Source organism: Thalassophryne amazonica, chromosome 16 (genome assembly GCF_902500255.1).
Source record: "Thalassophryne amazonica chromosome 16, fThaAma1.1, whole genome shotgun sequence".
NCBI lineage: Eukaryota > Metazoa > Chordata > Actinopteri > Batrachoidiformes > Batrachoididae > Thalassophryne > Thalassophryne amazonica.
Window position 1 is genome coordinate 40,677,230 of NC_047118.1, and position 14,869 is coordinate 40,692,098.

Genomic DNA, 14,869 nt, shown 5'->3' on the forward strand with positions numbered 1-14,869 from the left:
TCTCTCTCTCTCTCACATCAACTCGAACGAAACCAGAAAAAACAACACCCGCGAAGCAGACGCGGTGCTACGGCGAGCTGCGGGGATCAGAAAAGCCAGCAAACAAACAGGTAGGTTTAAATGCCTGAGATTTGTGTGTCAGTGATATTTTACAACATGGAAGTTTACTAATACGAAGTTTAAGTGTCGTTTGGTGACACCGCGAGTTACGGAACACATCCGTCAACTGTTTTTACGATCGACTCCGGTTTCGCAAAGCGAGAAAGAGCAACATCATCTAAAATATCTCGTGGGCTTTAAATCGGTATGTTTCCTCTTTGCTTCTGGAAATATTCACATTATGGATGCTAACTTGTGTTCCAAGTCGCTTCGTATTTTTTGTGTGTGTATATGTTCATTTTCTATTTTTACACAAAACAAGTGGCCTTTATACTCCAGAAAACATTATAGCGAGAATGACTGGTGTTTAAACGCTAAACCAGTTATTACCAACGTGTAGGCCGTGGCCCCTTGATGGGTCACAAAGGTACGACAACAGGGCTGTTTGAAATTTCCACAAATATTTGATTATTACCCTATGTGTCGGCAAAGCGGTGTGCAGGGTATTGTTTTTTACCTGTGTGGGGGGGGGGGGGGGGAGCAAGATAAATAAAAAATGGCTGGTTGGACTTCCATCAAACTTGGTGGGAATATTACTTGGATGGATATCTAGAGGTGATTAGATTTTCGAGTAGTTTGGTCAAAAGTTAACGTCAATGAAGGCAGGGTAGAACAATTTTTAGGGGGGGTTCGGTCAACGATACCAGCTTCCTCCCACATCCAAAGACATGCAGGTTAGGTGAATTGTAAACTTTAAATTGTCCGTAGGTGTGCGCGCATGTGTGAATGTGTTTGTTTGTCTATATGTGGCCCTGTAATAGACTTGCATTTTGTCCAGGGTGTACCCCGCCTCACATATTATGACTGCTGAGATAAGCTCTAGCACCGCCCCGTGATCCTTAATTGGAGTAAAGCTTGGCAGACACGTACCATATTTTCAAATGTTGTACTTGGCTCCAGCTCAAACTGTGCGACAAAACCGCAGGGTGTAAAAGTTCAGAGCGCATGATTAATGTTCTCACACTATACGGCCCAATGCTCTGATACGATCTGACTGGTCACATTGTACGTTCAAAAACCACACGTTGGAGTCATATTTCCAGAAGCAAAATGGAAACAGAAGCTTTCTTTTTATTTTTATTTTTACAAACTTTATTTACATTTCTTAATTAAAAAAAAAAACTCTCGATGGGAGACGTCAAAGTAAAAAAAAAAAAATACAAGACTTTAAATGAGTTGAAGAATAATGGGGGGAAAAAGAAACAGAAGCTGCTCTCCCAAAGAGACAATCACTGTTTATGCTCTCTCCGGTGTTTGCACATGCACAGTGCGAGAGACGTTTGTAGCGCTGCTTCAACAGCGGGATACCCTCACTACAGCTGACCAGAATATCAAGCAGGTTTGATTTTCATCCAACCATACGATTGCCAATCAGGAGGTGGTCATGAGAGATTAAACGTAGCTCGTTACTCCATGTATACTACACGATGCAGGGCGCACGATTAAGCTGAAACTCAGCGCGATCCAAGAAATTCTCGCACAAGTGAAAAATCGGCTGAAAAAGGGCCAAAACTCGCACAGCGTATATATATATATATATATATATATATATATATATATATACACACACACCAGGTGTACCACAAAAATAAAGCCATAGAAAGCCTATACGCTTTTGGGTACTGACACCACGAGTTTCTCCTAGTTTCCCTTTTTGCTCGGTTACAGACATGTATGCATTTACTTGCTCATTTATATTGTGGTGTGCAGGATATCTATCAGCCCTCTGATGCCTTTCATTTTTAAAATGTAATAATCCAACATGGTGTGTAAAATTACATGGTAATAGTCCTACATAGCTGGACATAATAAAGATGTTCTACACAATCTGTATCAGAAATATTCTGGAACTGCAGCTGAACCATGTTCAAATTCTCCTTCTGCGCAAGACTTGTGGAAGTGCAAAAAGCCATGTACAGAGGTGTAAAAAAAGGAACTCATTGCCACACCATTTCTTCCATGCAGGAGTCCAGTTGTGATTCCTGTACATATGTCACAGATGTCTACAACAACCTTTTTCAGAGATACAATTTTCTTATAATAGAAGAAAATTCATAATTGTAGAACATTATGAATGTTTAACGTGAAATACCAACTATATGTAACATTTGAAGGTACACAAAGACAGTTTTTGTACAGTATGACTCTTAAAAATAACACACATACGATATGGTATATGGTATGTACACTCGTATATGGTATGTACACCACAATACTAAATACACCTGTGTTTATAAAAACACATACATATATAAGCATCGACAAATGATCATGATTGGTGTTTAAAATTTTTGTGCACATCTCCTGTGTCCTCACAGCAGTTCTACAACCATCATATCAAATAGTAATGCAGCCATTACTTTAATACACACACAAATATCATATCCAGTGAAATAATAAATGTAATCTGTTTGTTGTAGTGCTACCTAGAGGCTAAAAAGAGACATAAAGGCTGAGTACAGAGCCTTTCTACTCATTTCTGTTCAATTTTGATGTTTATTTAAGATGTTTAACATGCAAAATTCGCATAGTTTTACTTCTCAAATGTGACTTTGTTCCTATTATTTTTCTTCAGTTCCTATTTTTGGAGTGCTGACACTTTTGGGTCACGGGTGAAGGATGGAAACCCATAGTCAAATCATTGACAGGCTTCGTTCAACATTCCGGGCGGGCGTCACACTACCAGAGCAGTTTCGTCGTTCTCAGCTGTCCAACCTTTTGCGTATGGTCCAAGAGAACGAGCAACAGATTTTGGATGCCTTGCACAAAGACCTCGCAAAGGTACAAAACTCTGTGTTTTTTATGAAATTTGGAAGACAGCCTAAAATTAATCCACCTCCAATCCATCCACCTTTATTTGTATAGCACATTTTAAGAAACAACAAGGTTAATAAAAGTGCTGCACAACAGATAAAGTATAAAAATAAAGTTAAAATACAGTAGATTAAAAACATATAAAAACAAAAAGAAGATATCAGATAAGATAAAACACTAGAAGATAAAAACACAATAAAAACAGAGACAGAAGACCACGCAGCTCTTATGCAGTATTAAAAGCCATGGAATAAAAATAAGTTTTTAAATGAGATTTAGAAGTATCCAGGGTGAGGGCCATTTTTGATATGAGTGGGCAGCTCATTCCGTAACTTAGGGGCCACCACTGAAAAAGCACGGTCCCCCCTGGTCTTTTGTCTGCTTTTTGGCACAACAAGACGGAGCTGATCAGCAGCTCTCAATGCTCTCGTGGGGCATAGATATGTATAAGATCAGCAGTATACTGAGGTGCCAGGCCATTTAGTGACCTAAAAACAAACAGTAAAACAGACAGGGAGCCAGTGGAGAGAGGTGAGAATGGGGGTGATGTGATCATGCTTATGAATACCTGTTAAAAGATGAGCAGCCACGTTTTGGATTAACTGTAAGCGGGCAATGGAGGCCTGGTTAATGCCAGTATACAATGCATTACAGTAGTCCAAACGGGTCGAGATAAAAGCATGAATCAAACACTCAAAATCATTAAAACATATGACAGATTTAATTTTAGATAAAAGCCTCAGATGATAAACTCAGCAGTTAAAACTAGTTTTTATCTGTTTATCAAGTTGAAAATCACTGTCCATTTTAAAATGGACTACGCTTGTATAACACTTTTCCATTTGATGTTGAAGCTCAAAGAGCTTTACAGTGATGCTTCACACTCACTCATTCTCTCTCTCTCTCTGACACACACTGGTGTCAGCATACTTCCATGCAACTACCTGCAGCAACAGGAATTAAGGACCTTCACATCAAAGCGTCATGCACATACCTCATAAATAATGAAAGCAGAAATGTCAAGTTATTTGCATACACAGAAATGCAGCAGAACATATGCAGGTTTTTAAAAAATGCCTGCACAAAAAAAAAAAAAATTATCAAGCTTATCTACAAAGTACAAACTGAGATTGAAATAGGTTTTGTGTCATTTACCAAGAAATAGAATACATTGATCTACTGATCATGCACATTGATGTTCATGAAAATAAAGCAGCGGAGGCAGTAAATGGCTCTGCTGGCTGGCATAACAGATACAGGAGAAGTAGACTCGGCCTGTAGCTAAATGTACCCCAAACCTAACCCGGGCAGAGTGTTTAGGCCAGGCTGGGTTCTCTCAAAGGCCAAGTTCTCGTGTTAGCAGCATAACAGGGTAGAATCCGTGAACAGCACAGACAGGAAATCTGTCTATGGGTGGTTTTAGCAAAATGACAAGTATGTAACAAGTGTCAGAACCTTGGCAGTGACACAAGGTTGTATACCTGGAACAGCAAATTCCATTTGTACGTTCTCCACAAAACATTAATTCAAGAGGCTTCCTCGTGCAACCTGCATTAAGGCAGGAGTTTGTAGCACAGCTTCAATGTTCTCTTTATGAAGAAAAAAAATATTTTCAAACATGACATTTGCCTTTGCTTTTCAAACATTTGAATTAAATTTTTATTTTAGGTGTATGAAAAGCTCACACCTGCCTGTTTATACCATGTCAAGGTGTTCGATTGGCAGTAGGCTGTTTTTAATTTGTCTGTCACATCTCCATAAGCAGTAACTTTTTATTGCTGTTATCGCACACAAGCCAAGATTTGAAGCCATTCTGTCCGAGATCGACATTGTGATTAATGAGCTCCACTACACCATTTCAAACCTCAGAAGCTGGATGCAACCGGAATATGTCAGCAAAAACCTGGTGGGTACCATCATTATGGATCTGTCATGTATGCTGCAATTTTTTTCACATTGCACATGCAACATTCTTTTATAGGTTGATTTTAACCCTTAAGCGACCGAGTTGGGTCATTTATGACCTCAGCCATATATTTTTGTGCACCATTTTTCGAATTTTAATCGTAAAAAAGTTTCCTACCAAGAATTTGTCAATCTATTTGTCCTGCATTTGTTCATAGATTTTTGCAGGGATCAGACGATCCGTGTGGCAAGTATAATCCAAACTTGTGCTGGGTTACTTATGACCCCGGGAAGATCTGTGAGATTTTTGACATAGTTTCAGATGGTATTGTAATTTCCCAACTCTAATCATTATATTTTACTGTTTTGCAAGGAAGCATGGCCAACAGACCTAGAATAGAAAGATTTACAGCTGCACAAGTATTGAGACTGATTTTTGATGCCCAGAGTAAGGATGAAAAGGATGAATGATGGACAAATATATTAGAGAGTGAAATAAATATGAAGAAGCCTAAAATAAGTATTCCAATATAAAGTCAGTTGGGGTCATAAATAACCTCCCTCGGTTATATTAGTCCGTAAAATAGCTTAGTCACTTGAGGATTAAACAAGTTACAGCTCTTCAAAATGTCACCTTCAGATTTTCTTTGTTGGCTCATTCTTTTGTTACAGTATTTTTGACTTTACATTTCTGTAAATCTCAGTATTGTGGCACCAAATATTTATTACCTTGTATTTGTAATTTTTCAGGCAACAAAGCTAGATGACTGTTTTGTCCGGAGGGAACCGCTTGGGGTTGTTTTAATCATTGGGGCATGGAATTACCCTTTCCAGCTGTCTCTAGTGCCCACGATTGGAGCCATTGCGGCAGGTATTCCACCACACCCAGTGTCTTTCTTACAGCATCGCAGTCTGTAGACAGTACATCGCTCATTAATAACAACAAAAATAGTCCTCGAAAACTGTTAGTCTTGCTAAGTCTAGAAAGGTTGATGTAAAATTGTTTTGTTGGAAAATCAAAAACATATGGAAAAAGACAGCAAATGTGAACTTGAACACAACGATTCAATATACAACCTCTGGCAATAATTATGGAATCACCGGCCTCGGAGGATGTTCATTCAGTTGTTTAATTTTGTAGGAAAAAAGCAAATCACAGACATGACACAAAACTAAAGTCATTTCAAATGGCAACTTTCTGGCTTTAAGAAACACTATAAGAAATCAGGAAAAATAATTGTGGCAGTCAGTAATGGTTACTTTTTTAGACCAAACAGAGGGAAAAAAATATGGATTCACTCAATTCTCAGGAAATTATGGAATCACCCTGTAAATTTTAATCCCCAAAACTAACACCTGCATCAAATCAGATCTGCTCGTTAATCTGCATCTAAAAAGGAGTGATCACACCTTGGAGAGCTGTTGCACCAAGTGGACTGACATGAATCATGGCTCCAACATGAGAGATGTCAATTGAAACAAAGGAGAGGATTATCAAACTCTTAAGAGGGTAAATCATCAAGCAGTGTTGCAAAAGATGTTGGTTGTTCACAGTCAGCTGTGTCCAAATACAAACAACATGGGAAGGTTGTTAAAGGCAAACATACTGGTAGACCAAGGAAGACATCAAAGCGTCAAGACAGAAAACTTAAAGCAATATGTCTCAAAAATCGAAAATGCACAACAAAACAAATGGGAGGAAACTGGAGTCAACGTCTGTGACCGAACTGTAAGAAACCGCCTAAAGGAAATGGGATTTACATACAGAAAAGCTAAATGAAAGCCATCATTAACACCTAAACAGAAAAAAACAAGGTTACAATGGGCTAAGGAAAAGCAATCGTGGACTGTGGATGACTGGATGAAAGTCATATTCAGTGATGAATCTCGAATCTGCATTGGGCAAGGTGATGATGCTGGAACTTTTGTTTGGTGCCGTTCCAATGAGATTTATAAAGATGACTGCCTGAAGAGAACACGTAAAAAAAAGAAACCTAAAATTCAACACAATGAAAAAGGTATGGCCAGAGCGCAAATTAAAAAAAAAATTATAAGAAAGTAGCAAAAAAAGATATGAGGGAAATTATGTACAAATCTGTGGATATTACACATGAACAAATAATGCACTCATTTCAAGTGTGGCATGTGACATGGCTGTTTGGTTCCAGTGACATTCTAACTCTAACAGCAGTTGGGTAGAAACTGTTTTTTCAGTCTATTTGTACTTGTTTTAATGCTCCTGTACCGTCTGCCTGATGGCAGTAGCTCAAACAGAGAGTGACCAGGGTGGGGTGAGTCCTTTAGGATGGTGTTGGCTCTCCTGAGACAGTAAGAACCATGAAGGTCCCTCAGTAACTTTTTTTTAGTACGTTTTATTTTTAATATAACTAATGTAGAATAGGCCGTTGTTACATTCTTAATGCACATGCTTGGTAGTGTGTAACTCTCACGTGACTAAGCGTGGGCTGCTGTCGACATGGGGATCATAAATTGCTCTCACAGTTTATTCCACAGGGTGCTGTTCCACTATGATCGCCCACAATCCAGAAACGCCCTAAAACAGGATGAAACTGCTTAATCCATCTTGCCTCCTAACAGGCTGGTTTATAAAGTGCGGACCTGGCAACCTGCCTGAAAACGAAAGTAAAGAACTCTGCCCTCGGCCAGGAGTTCAACTGCTTTCAGTGCACGTTTTACTGTTTCAAAATGCTTGAATAATATTGAGTTGGGTCTTTTCTTTTCATGATGACTGGAGCAGTACACTTTAATGTTTTCAATGAATGAATGAATGGAACATTGCATTTTTATAGTGTTCTGCAATCTGCCTGATGGAAAACGCGTCTGTTTTTTGGCTTTCCTCCCAAACACAGCTGTCATTTGTGTGAAGCACACTTGAATCAGGACAATAATGTACTTTCACGCAACTGATTTTTAATGGTGTAAGACTGAATGATTTTCAGGAATAAAGATTTGACAAAAATGTGCGTACAGTGTGTACAGGATTACAGCTGAGTGTCACAGACTGAGATGATCTATTAAATATTGTTGTTGTTACGATTGTCACGTCTGGGACACATAGGGGGACTTTATCCACTTAGGGGACTTTAGGGGACTTTATCCACCTTTCTTTGGGCAAGTTACAGGCATTTGTCACAGTGTTATCCATATTTTCAGTCATGTCTGTGCATTCACACGGAGCCTGCATGCCCGCAGTAAAAGGCTCTGCCCACCCCACGGCGTTCTATATGAGCAACTTGTGGAGTACTCGGTGTGCATGAGCCAAACAATGTAACAATGGTCTATTGATGCAGGGTTTTTTTTTTTTTGCATTTACTAGTTGTTGTCTTAAATTGTAAGTGGTCTCTCTCCCACTCTCTCTTTCAAAGAAAGAGTTACTGTCTTAAATATAACACCAGACTACAGCTTAACTTTTTCCACAGTGATGTAATTAGAGAGCGTTCTGAAAAAAAAAACCATACCAACAGATCCAATAGTCCTCTCTTTGTCTTTAACTGAGAGTGAAATATGAAACCCAGTGGGAGCCTGTTTATCCCTCAACTATGTAGCTGGTGTAGTAAGTAGGAAATTGTTTTTTTTGTTTTTTTTTTCCCACCATTCTTGTATCATGCCGTGTGTGTGGTCATGTTCATGTACATGATAATTCATTAACTGTAAATGACAGAGATCTTGACATTTACACCACTTGTTCTCCCTGGAGAGTAAATAATCTGATTAGATTTTTGGTTTGTTCAGTGCATATATTTGTGTGTTATTGAGCATGGACCGCCCCCAACCCCCCAGATCATTAAATACTTTTGATGACAGTATTGCAGTTTGTCACAGTTTTTTCTATTAAGCATCTGTTCAATGTCATTGATTGGTCACTTTCTGGATGATGTTGATGTCATTGCTTAGGAAACTGTGTGGTCATCAAGCCTTCGGAGATCAGTGCAGCCACAGAGTGTCTAATCGCAGAGCTCATCCCCAAATATCTTTCTCAGGTAAAACCACTTTTTAAAAAAAAAAATCTCGTCTGTACTGTTTTTGTAAATGTTCTAAAATTACATAACGTGCATCTGGAAAGTATTCACAGTATTCATTATTATTATTATTATTATTATATTATTATTATTATTATTATTCATTACAGTATTCAGAATTCACAGTATTCCCTTTTCCACATTGTATGTTACAGTCTTATTCTAAAATAGATTAATTTTTTTCTCAAAATTCTATACACAATAACCCATAATGACAATATGAAAAAGTTGTTTGTTTTTTGATATTTTTGCAAATTTATTGCAAGTAAAAAAACTAAGAAATCACGTGTACTTAAGTATTCACAGCTTTTGTCATGAAGCTCAAAATTGAGCTCAGGTGCATCCTTGTTCCACTGATCATCCTTGAGATGTTTCTGCACCTTAACTGGAGTTCACCTTGGGTAACTTCAGTTGATTGGACATGATTTGGAAAGACACACACCTGTCTACATATAAGGTCCCACAGTTGACAGTGCATGTCAGAGCACAAACCAAGCATGAAGTCAAAGGAATAGATTGTAGACCTCTGAGACAGGATTGTCTCAGAGGTCTACAAGGTACAAATGTCTCAAGATACAAATTTAGGGAAGGCTACAGAAACATTTCTGTACCCTTCCATAAATGACCACCCCAATGACCACAGTGGCCTCCATCATCCATAAATGGAAGAAGTTCAGATCCACCAGGACTTTTCTTAGAGTTGGCTGCCTGTCTAAACTAAGTGGTCGGGCATGTAGGGCCTTAGTCAGGGAGGTGACCAAGAACCCTATGGTCACTCTGTCAGAGCTCCAGCATTCCGCTGTGGAGAGAGGAGAACCTTCCAGAAGGACAACCATCTCTGCAGCAATCCACCAATCAGGCCTGAATGGTAGAGTGGTCAGACGGAAGCCACTCCTTAGTCAAAGGCACATGGCAGCCTGCCTGGAGTTTGCAAAAGGCACCTGAAGGTCTCTCAAAACAAAATTCTCTGGTCTGACGAGACAAAGATTGAACTCTTTGGTGTGAATGCCAGGAGTAGTGTTTGGAAGAACCCAGGCACCATCCCTACAGTGAAGCATGGTGGTGGCAGCATCATGCTGTGGGGATGTTTTTCAGCGGGAGGAACTGAGAGACTAGTCAGTCTGGATGAAAACCTGCTCCAGAGTGATATTGACCTCAGATTGAGGTGAAGGTTCATCTTTCAGTAGGGCAATGACTGTAAGAACACAGCCAAGAGATCAAAGGAGTGGCTTCAGGACAACTCTGTGAATGTCCTTGAGAGGCCCAGCCAGAGCCCAGACCAGAATCCAATTGAACATCTTTGGAGAGATATGGAAATGGCTGTGCACTGATGCTCCCATCCAACCTGATGGCGCGTGAGAGGTGCTGCAAAGAGGAATAGACAAAACTGCCCAAAGATAAGTGCACCAAGCTTGTGGCATCATACGAGTATTTTAAAAAACATGATGCTGTAATTGCTGCCAAAGGTGCATCAACAAACTATTGAGCAAAGGGTGTGAATACTTATGTACATGTGATTTCTTAGGTTTTCTTATATAAATATATATATATAAATATATATAAATATATAAATTTGCAAAACTTTCAAAAAAAACCTTTTCCATGTTGTCATTATGGACTATAGTATTCTTTATGCTACACCTTCCAAAGTCCTCAATAAACCCCAGTATATCCAGAACACTGCTGTCTTTCTGCTCACCCATGCCAAGACAACATAACCCCTGTCCTCCAGAATCTTCACTGGTTCTTGGTCTCAAAGTGTATCCAGTTCAAAATTCTCCTCCTCACCCACAAAGTTCTCTATAACCAGGCTTCCTCCTACCTCAGATTTTGTCCTCCACACACCTTCACACAGACTCTGTTCTTCTCTTGCCAACCTCCTCACCGCAGGACCAAGCAGTGAACTTGGAGTGACTGAGCTTTTGCAGTAGCTACGGCCCCAGCTGATCAAATCCTTCCTCAAAACAACGCTTTTCAGAAGTGGTTTTAATGTTTGATAATGCATTTTTATTATTCATTTTTATTAATTTTGCAGGAGTGCTGTGCAGTAGTTTGTGGTGGACCTGAGGAGACCAAGGCACTCCTGAAGAATCGATTTGACCATATCTTCTTCACAGGCAAGAACTTCTAGGAGAGATCAAAAAGCTGTATTTTGAAAACAGTTGTGTATAAAGGCTGCTGAAGCAGAAAATTTTCTTTTAATATTATCTAACTGATAACATTAATGACACATTCCCAGAATAAAGCTTCTCCATTCTATTTATTTGTTTATTTATTTTTTAACACTTTTCAATGCCCAGGTTCTCAGGCTGTTGCACGCAGCATTTTGCAGGTGGCCTCAGTCTACCTGACCCCAGTGACAGTGGAACTTGGTGGCAAGTGTCCGTGCTTCATACACAGTCATGTGAACATTGCAGCTGCTGCCCACCGCTTGGCGTGGGCTAAGTTCTTTAACGCCGGCCAGAGCTGTGTGGCACCAGATTATGTTCTGTGCTCGCAGGCCACTTGTGACGCCCTGGTTCCTGCCTTACGCAAAGCCCTGGAAGAATTTTATGGCAATGAGCCTCAGACCAGTTGCGATCTGTCGCGGATCGTGTCGCACAAGCATTGGAATCATCTGACAGAGCTGCTTAAGAAGTCCAAAGGCAAAGTTGTTGTAGGAGGAGAGAGCGATCAGGAGACCAAGTACATAGGTGGGTAAAGCAGATGTACAAAACACTGTGTATGTGGGTGTACTTATTGTGCATTTATAGCCTTAATGATATGAAAGGCACGGTGGTGGTAGTACCAGGAGATTTAGTCTTAACAAGAAGAAGAAAAGAGATCTATCAGCAGATCTTCCACTTGTAGCTGAGGGAAGGAAAACGGTCTTGAGGAGGGCAGAAGAAATGCTACAGCGACTTCCTGAAGCACAACCTCAAGAGCTGCTCCATCGACTGGAAGACATGGGAAGAACAAGGGAGGGATCAAGCCAGCTGGTGAGCAATGATCCACATGGGAGTGGAAGTCTTAGAAAAAATGCTGATGAACAACAAAGAGGAGAAAGAGGAAGGAGAGAGGGAAAAAAAATCCTAACCATCAGAAGCTTCCCACAGCGACCACATGCAACGTCTGTCAGAAATGTTGTGTATCAAGATTGGACTTGTTCAGTCACCTCTGTGTTCACTTTTTTTTTTTTCCACTTTCATGAATGGAAATATGGAGTTCCACCGAGAGATTGCCACAATGAAGAGACTGTCCGGTAAATGGACTTTCACTCAGGGACAGTGTGAGAAGTTTGAATATCCAGTAGGGACTTTGAGTAGAGCTGCTGCTTCTTCACATTGAAAAACCAGTTAAGGTGGTTCAGGGTCCTGATGAGGATGCCCCTGGTCATCTACTTAGAAAGGATTTCCAGACACGTCCAACTGGGAGGAGGACCAGGGGAAGACCCAGGACACATTGGAGGGATTATGTTTCCAACCTGGCTTGTGAATGCCTTGGAATCCAGCAGGAAGTGTTGGAGGACTTGGTGGAGGATAGGGAAGTGTGGGGTGAGCTACAGACCTGGATAAGTGGCAGGAAATGAATGAATGAATGAATGATTAAATAATAGTTATGGCTCAGATGTCAGAAGCTTTTTAAAAAATGTATAAATTTGAACATATTCTGTACCATTTAATTTTACATATAACAGGAATATTGAAAACAATGTTTTGTTAATTACCTTTAGTCCAACTGGAGCATTTCACTTTTCATGAATAGGTTGCATGGATATAAATGGATAATGTGGCAAAAATATATGATTGTGTTCCCTGTTTTGTTGGCTTCAGCTCCCACGGTGGTGGTGGATGTCTTAGAAGATGACGCCCTGATGGAGGAGGAGATTTTTGGGCCAGTTCTGCCCATCTTGACAGTCGAGTCTCTGGAGGAATGCATCAGCTTCATCAACAACAGGGAGAAGCCACTGGCTCTCTACGTTTTCTCTGATGAGTCCTCTGTAAGAACATGCAACTCTGCCAATTTGCTTCATAGAATTATTATGTTTTACATGTTTTTTTTTTTTTTTTAAGGTTGTAAACAATGTGCTGGAAAAGACCAGCAGTGGAGGGTTCTGCTCTAATGATGGGATTGTCTACATGACCCTGCCAGGCCTCCCGTTTGGAGGTGTAGGTATGTATGACCCTGGTTTGAGTCTTGCATTCCTGTGTTGTAAATGTTCAAAAAAGTACCACAGCTCAGATGTTTTACAACTGAAATCTGAGAGGAAATGTGGTAATATCGAGGGCATGAGAGCTATAGCGAAATCAGGTTGTGCACATTTATGTCCCGTTTAGTCATAATGCATTCTGTGCTGCATCCTTCCAGGTGGCAGCGGCTTTGGCCACTACCACGGCCGCTGGGGCTTCGAGACGTTCAGCCACCGGCGCGCCTGCATGCTGCGTGGCTGGGGTCTGGAACGACTGAACAGTTTGCGCTACCCGCCTTACCAAGATGACAAACTGGGCTGGCTGCGCTGGACCGCCTCTTTGAAGACAAGCTGCTCCATCATGTGATGATGAAAGCAGCTGGGGTTTGGAAAGGCACAGGAGTGTTTTTATATATACGAGTATATATTCACTGGCAGTTAAGATTATCAAATAGTCTGAATAAATCAATCAATCAATCAATCAATTTTTTTTATATAGCGCCAAATCACAACAAACAGTTGCCCCAAGGCGCTTTATATTGTAAGGCAAGGCCATACAATAATTATGTAAAACCCCAACGGTCAAAACGACCCCCTGTGAGCAAGCACTTGGCTACAGTGGGAAGGAAAAACTCCCTTTTAACAGGAAGAAACCTCCAGCAGAACCAGGCTCAGGGAGGGGCAGTCTTCTGCTGGGACTGGTTGGGGCTGAGGGAGAGAACCAGGAAAAAGACATGCTGTGGAGGGGAGCAGAGATCGATCACTAATGATTAAATGCAGAGTGGTGCATACAGAGCAAAAAGAGAAAGAAACAGTGCATCATGGGAACCCCCCAGCAGTCTACGTCTATAGCAGCATAACTAAGGGATGGTTCAGGGTCACCTGATCCAGCCCTAACTATAAGCTTTAGCAAAAAGGAAAGTTTTAAGCCTAATCTTAAAAGTAGAGAGGGTGTCTGTCTCCCTGATCTGAATTGGGAGCTGGTTCCATAGGAGAGGAGCCTGAAAGCTGAAGGCTCTGCCTCCCATTCTACTCTTACAAACCCTAGGAACTACAAGTAAGCCTGCAGTCTGAGAGCGAAGCGCTCTATTGGGGTGATATGGTACTACGAGGTCCCTAAGATAAGATGGGACCTGATTATTCAAAACCTTATAAGTAAGAAGAAGAATTTTAAATTCTATTCTAGAATTAACAGGAAGCCAATGAAGAGAGGCCAGTATGGGTGAGATATGCTCTCTCCTTCCAGTCCCCGTCAGTACTCTAGCTGCAGCATTTTGAATTAACTGAAGGCTTTTTAGGGAACTTTTAGGACAACCTGATAATAATGAATTACAATAGTCCAGCCTAGAGGAAATAAATGCATGAATTAGTTTTTCAGCATCACTCTGAGACAAGACCTTTCTAATTTTAGAGATATTGCGTAAATGCAAAAAAGCAGTCCTACATATTTGTTTAATATGCGCTTTGAATGACATATCCTGATCAAAAATGACTCCAAGATTTCTCACAGTATTACTAGAGGTCAGGGTAATGCCATCCAGAGTAAGGATCTGGTTAGACACCATGTTTCTAAGATTTGTGGGGCCAAGTACAATAACTTTAGTTTTATCTGAGTTTAAAAGCAGGAAATTAGAGGTCATCCATGTCTTTATGTCTGTAAGACAATCCTGCAGTTTAGCTAATTGGTGTGTGTCCTCTGGCTTCATGGATAGATAAAGCTGGGTATCATCTGCGTAACAATGAAAATTTAAGCAATACCGTCTAATAATACTGCCTAAGGGAA

The 14,869-nt window shown here is 40.4% G+C and overlaps 1 protein-coding gene across 3 annotated transcripts; it reads left to right on the forward strand.

Annotated features, from left to right (window-relative positions):
- Nucleotides 1-14: 14 nt before the first annotated feature.
- aldh3b1 (aldehyde dehydrogenase 3 family, member B1) lies at nucleotides 15-13,471 on the forward strand. Of its 3 annotated transcripts, none has more exons than XM_034191259.1 (11): nucleotides 27-110; nucleotides 2,580-2,609; nucleotides 2,770-2,940; nucleotides 4,769-4,879; nucleotides 5,629-5,749; nucleotides 8,794-8,879; nucleotides 10,954-11,035; nucleotides 11,219-11,611; nucleotides 12,731-12,897; nucleotides 12,971-13,070; nucleotides 13,266-13,471. In XM_034191259.1, exons 3-11 carry the CDS (start codon nucleotides 2,779-2,781, stop codon nucleotides 13,451-13,453), a joined length of 1,410 nt encoding a protein of 469 aa, XP_034047150.1. In that variant the 5' UTR covers nucleotides 27-110; nucleotides 2,580-2,609; nucleotides 2,770-2,778; the 3' UTR covers nucleotides 13,454-13,471. The 3 variants fall into 3 exon arrangements, with proteins under 3 accessions (XP_034047149.1, XP_034047150.1, XP_034047148.1); XM_034191257.1 differs by having other exon boundaries at nucleotides 47-110; nucleotides 2,580-2,610; nucleotides 2,735-2,940; XM_034191258.1 differs by lacking the exon at nucleotides 2,580-2,609 and having other exon boundaries at nucleotides 15-110; nucleotides 2,735-2,940.
- Nucleotides 13,472-14,869: the final 1,398 nt, after the last annotated feature.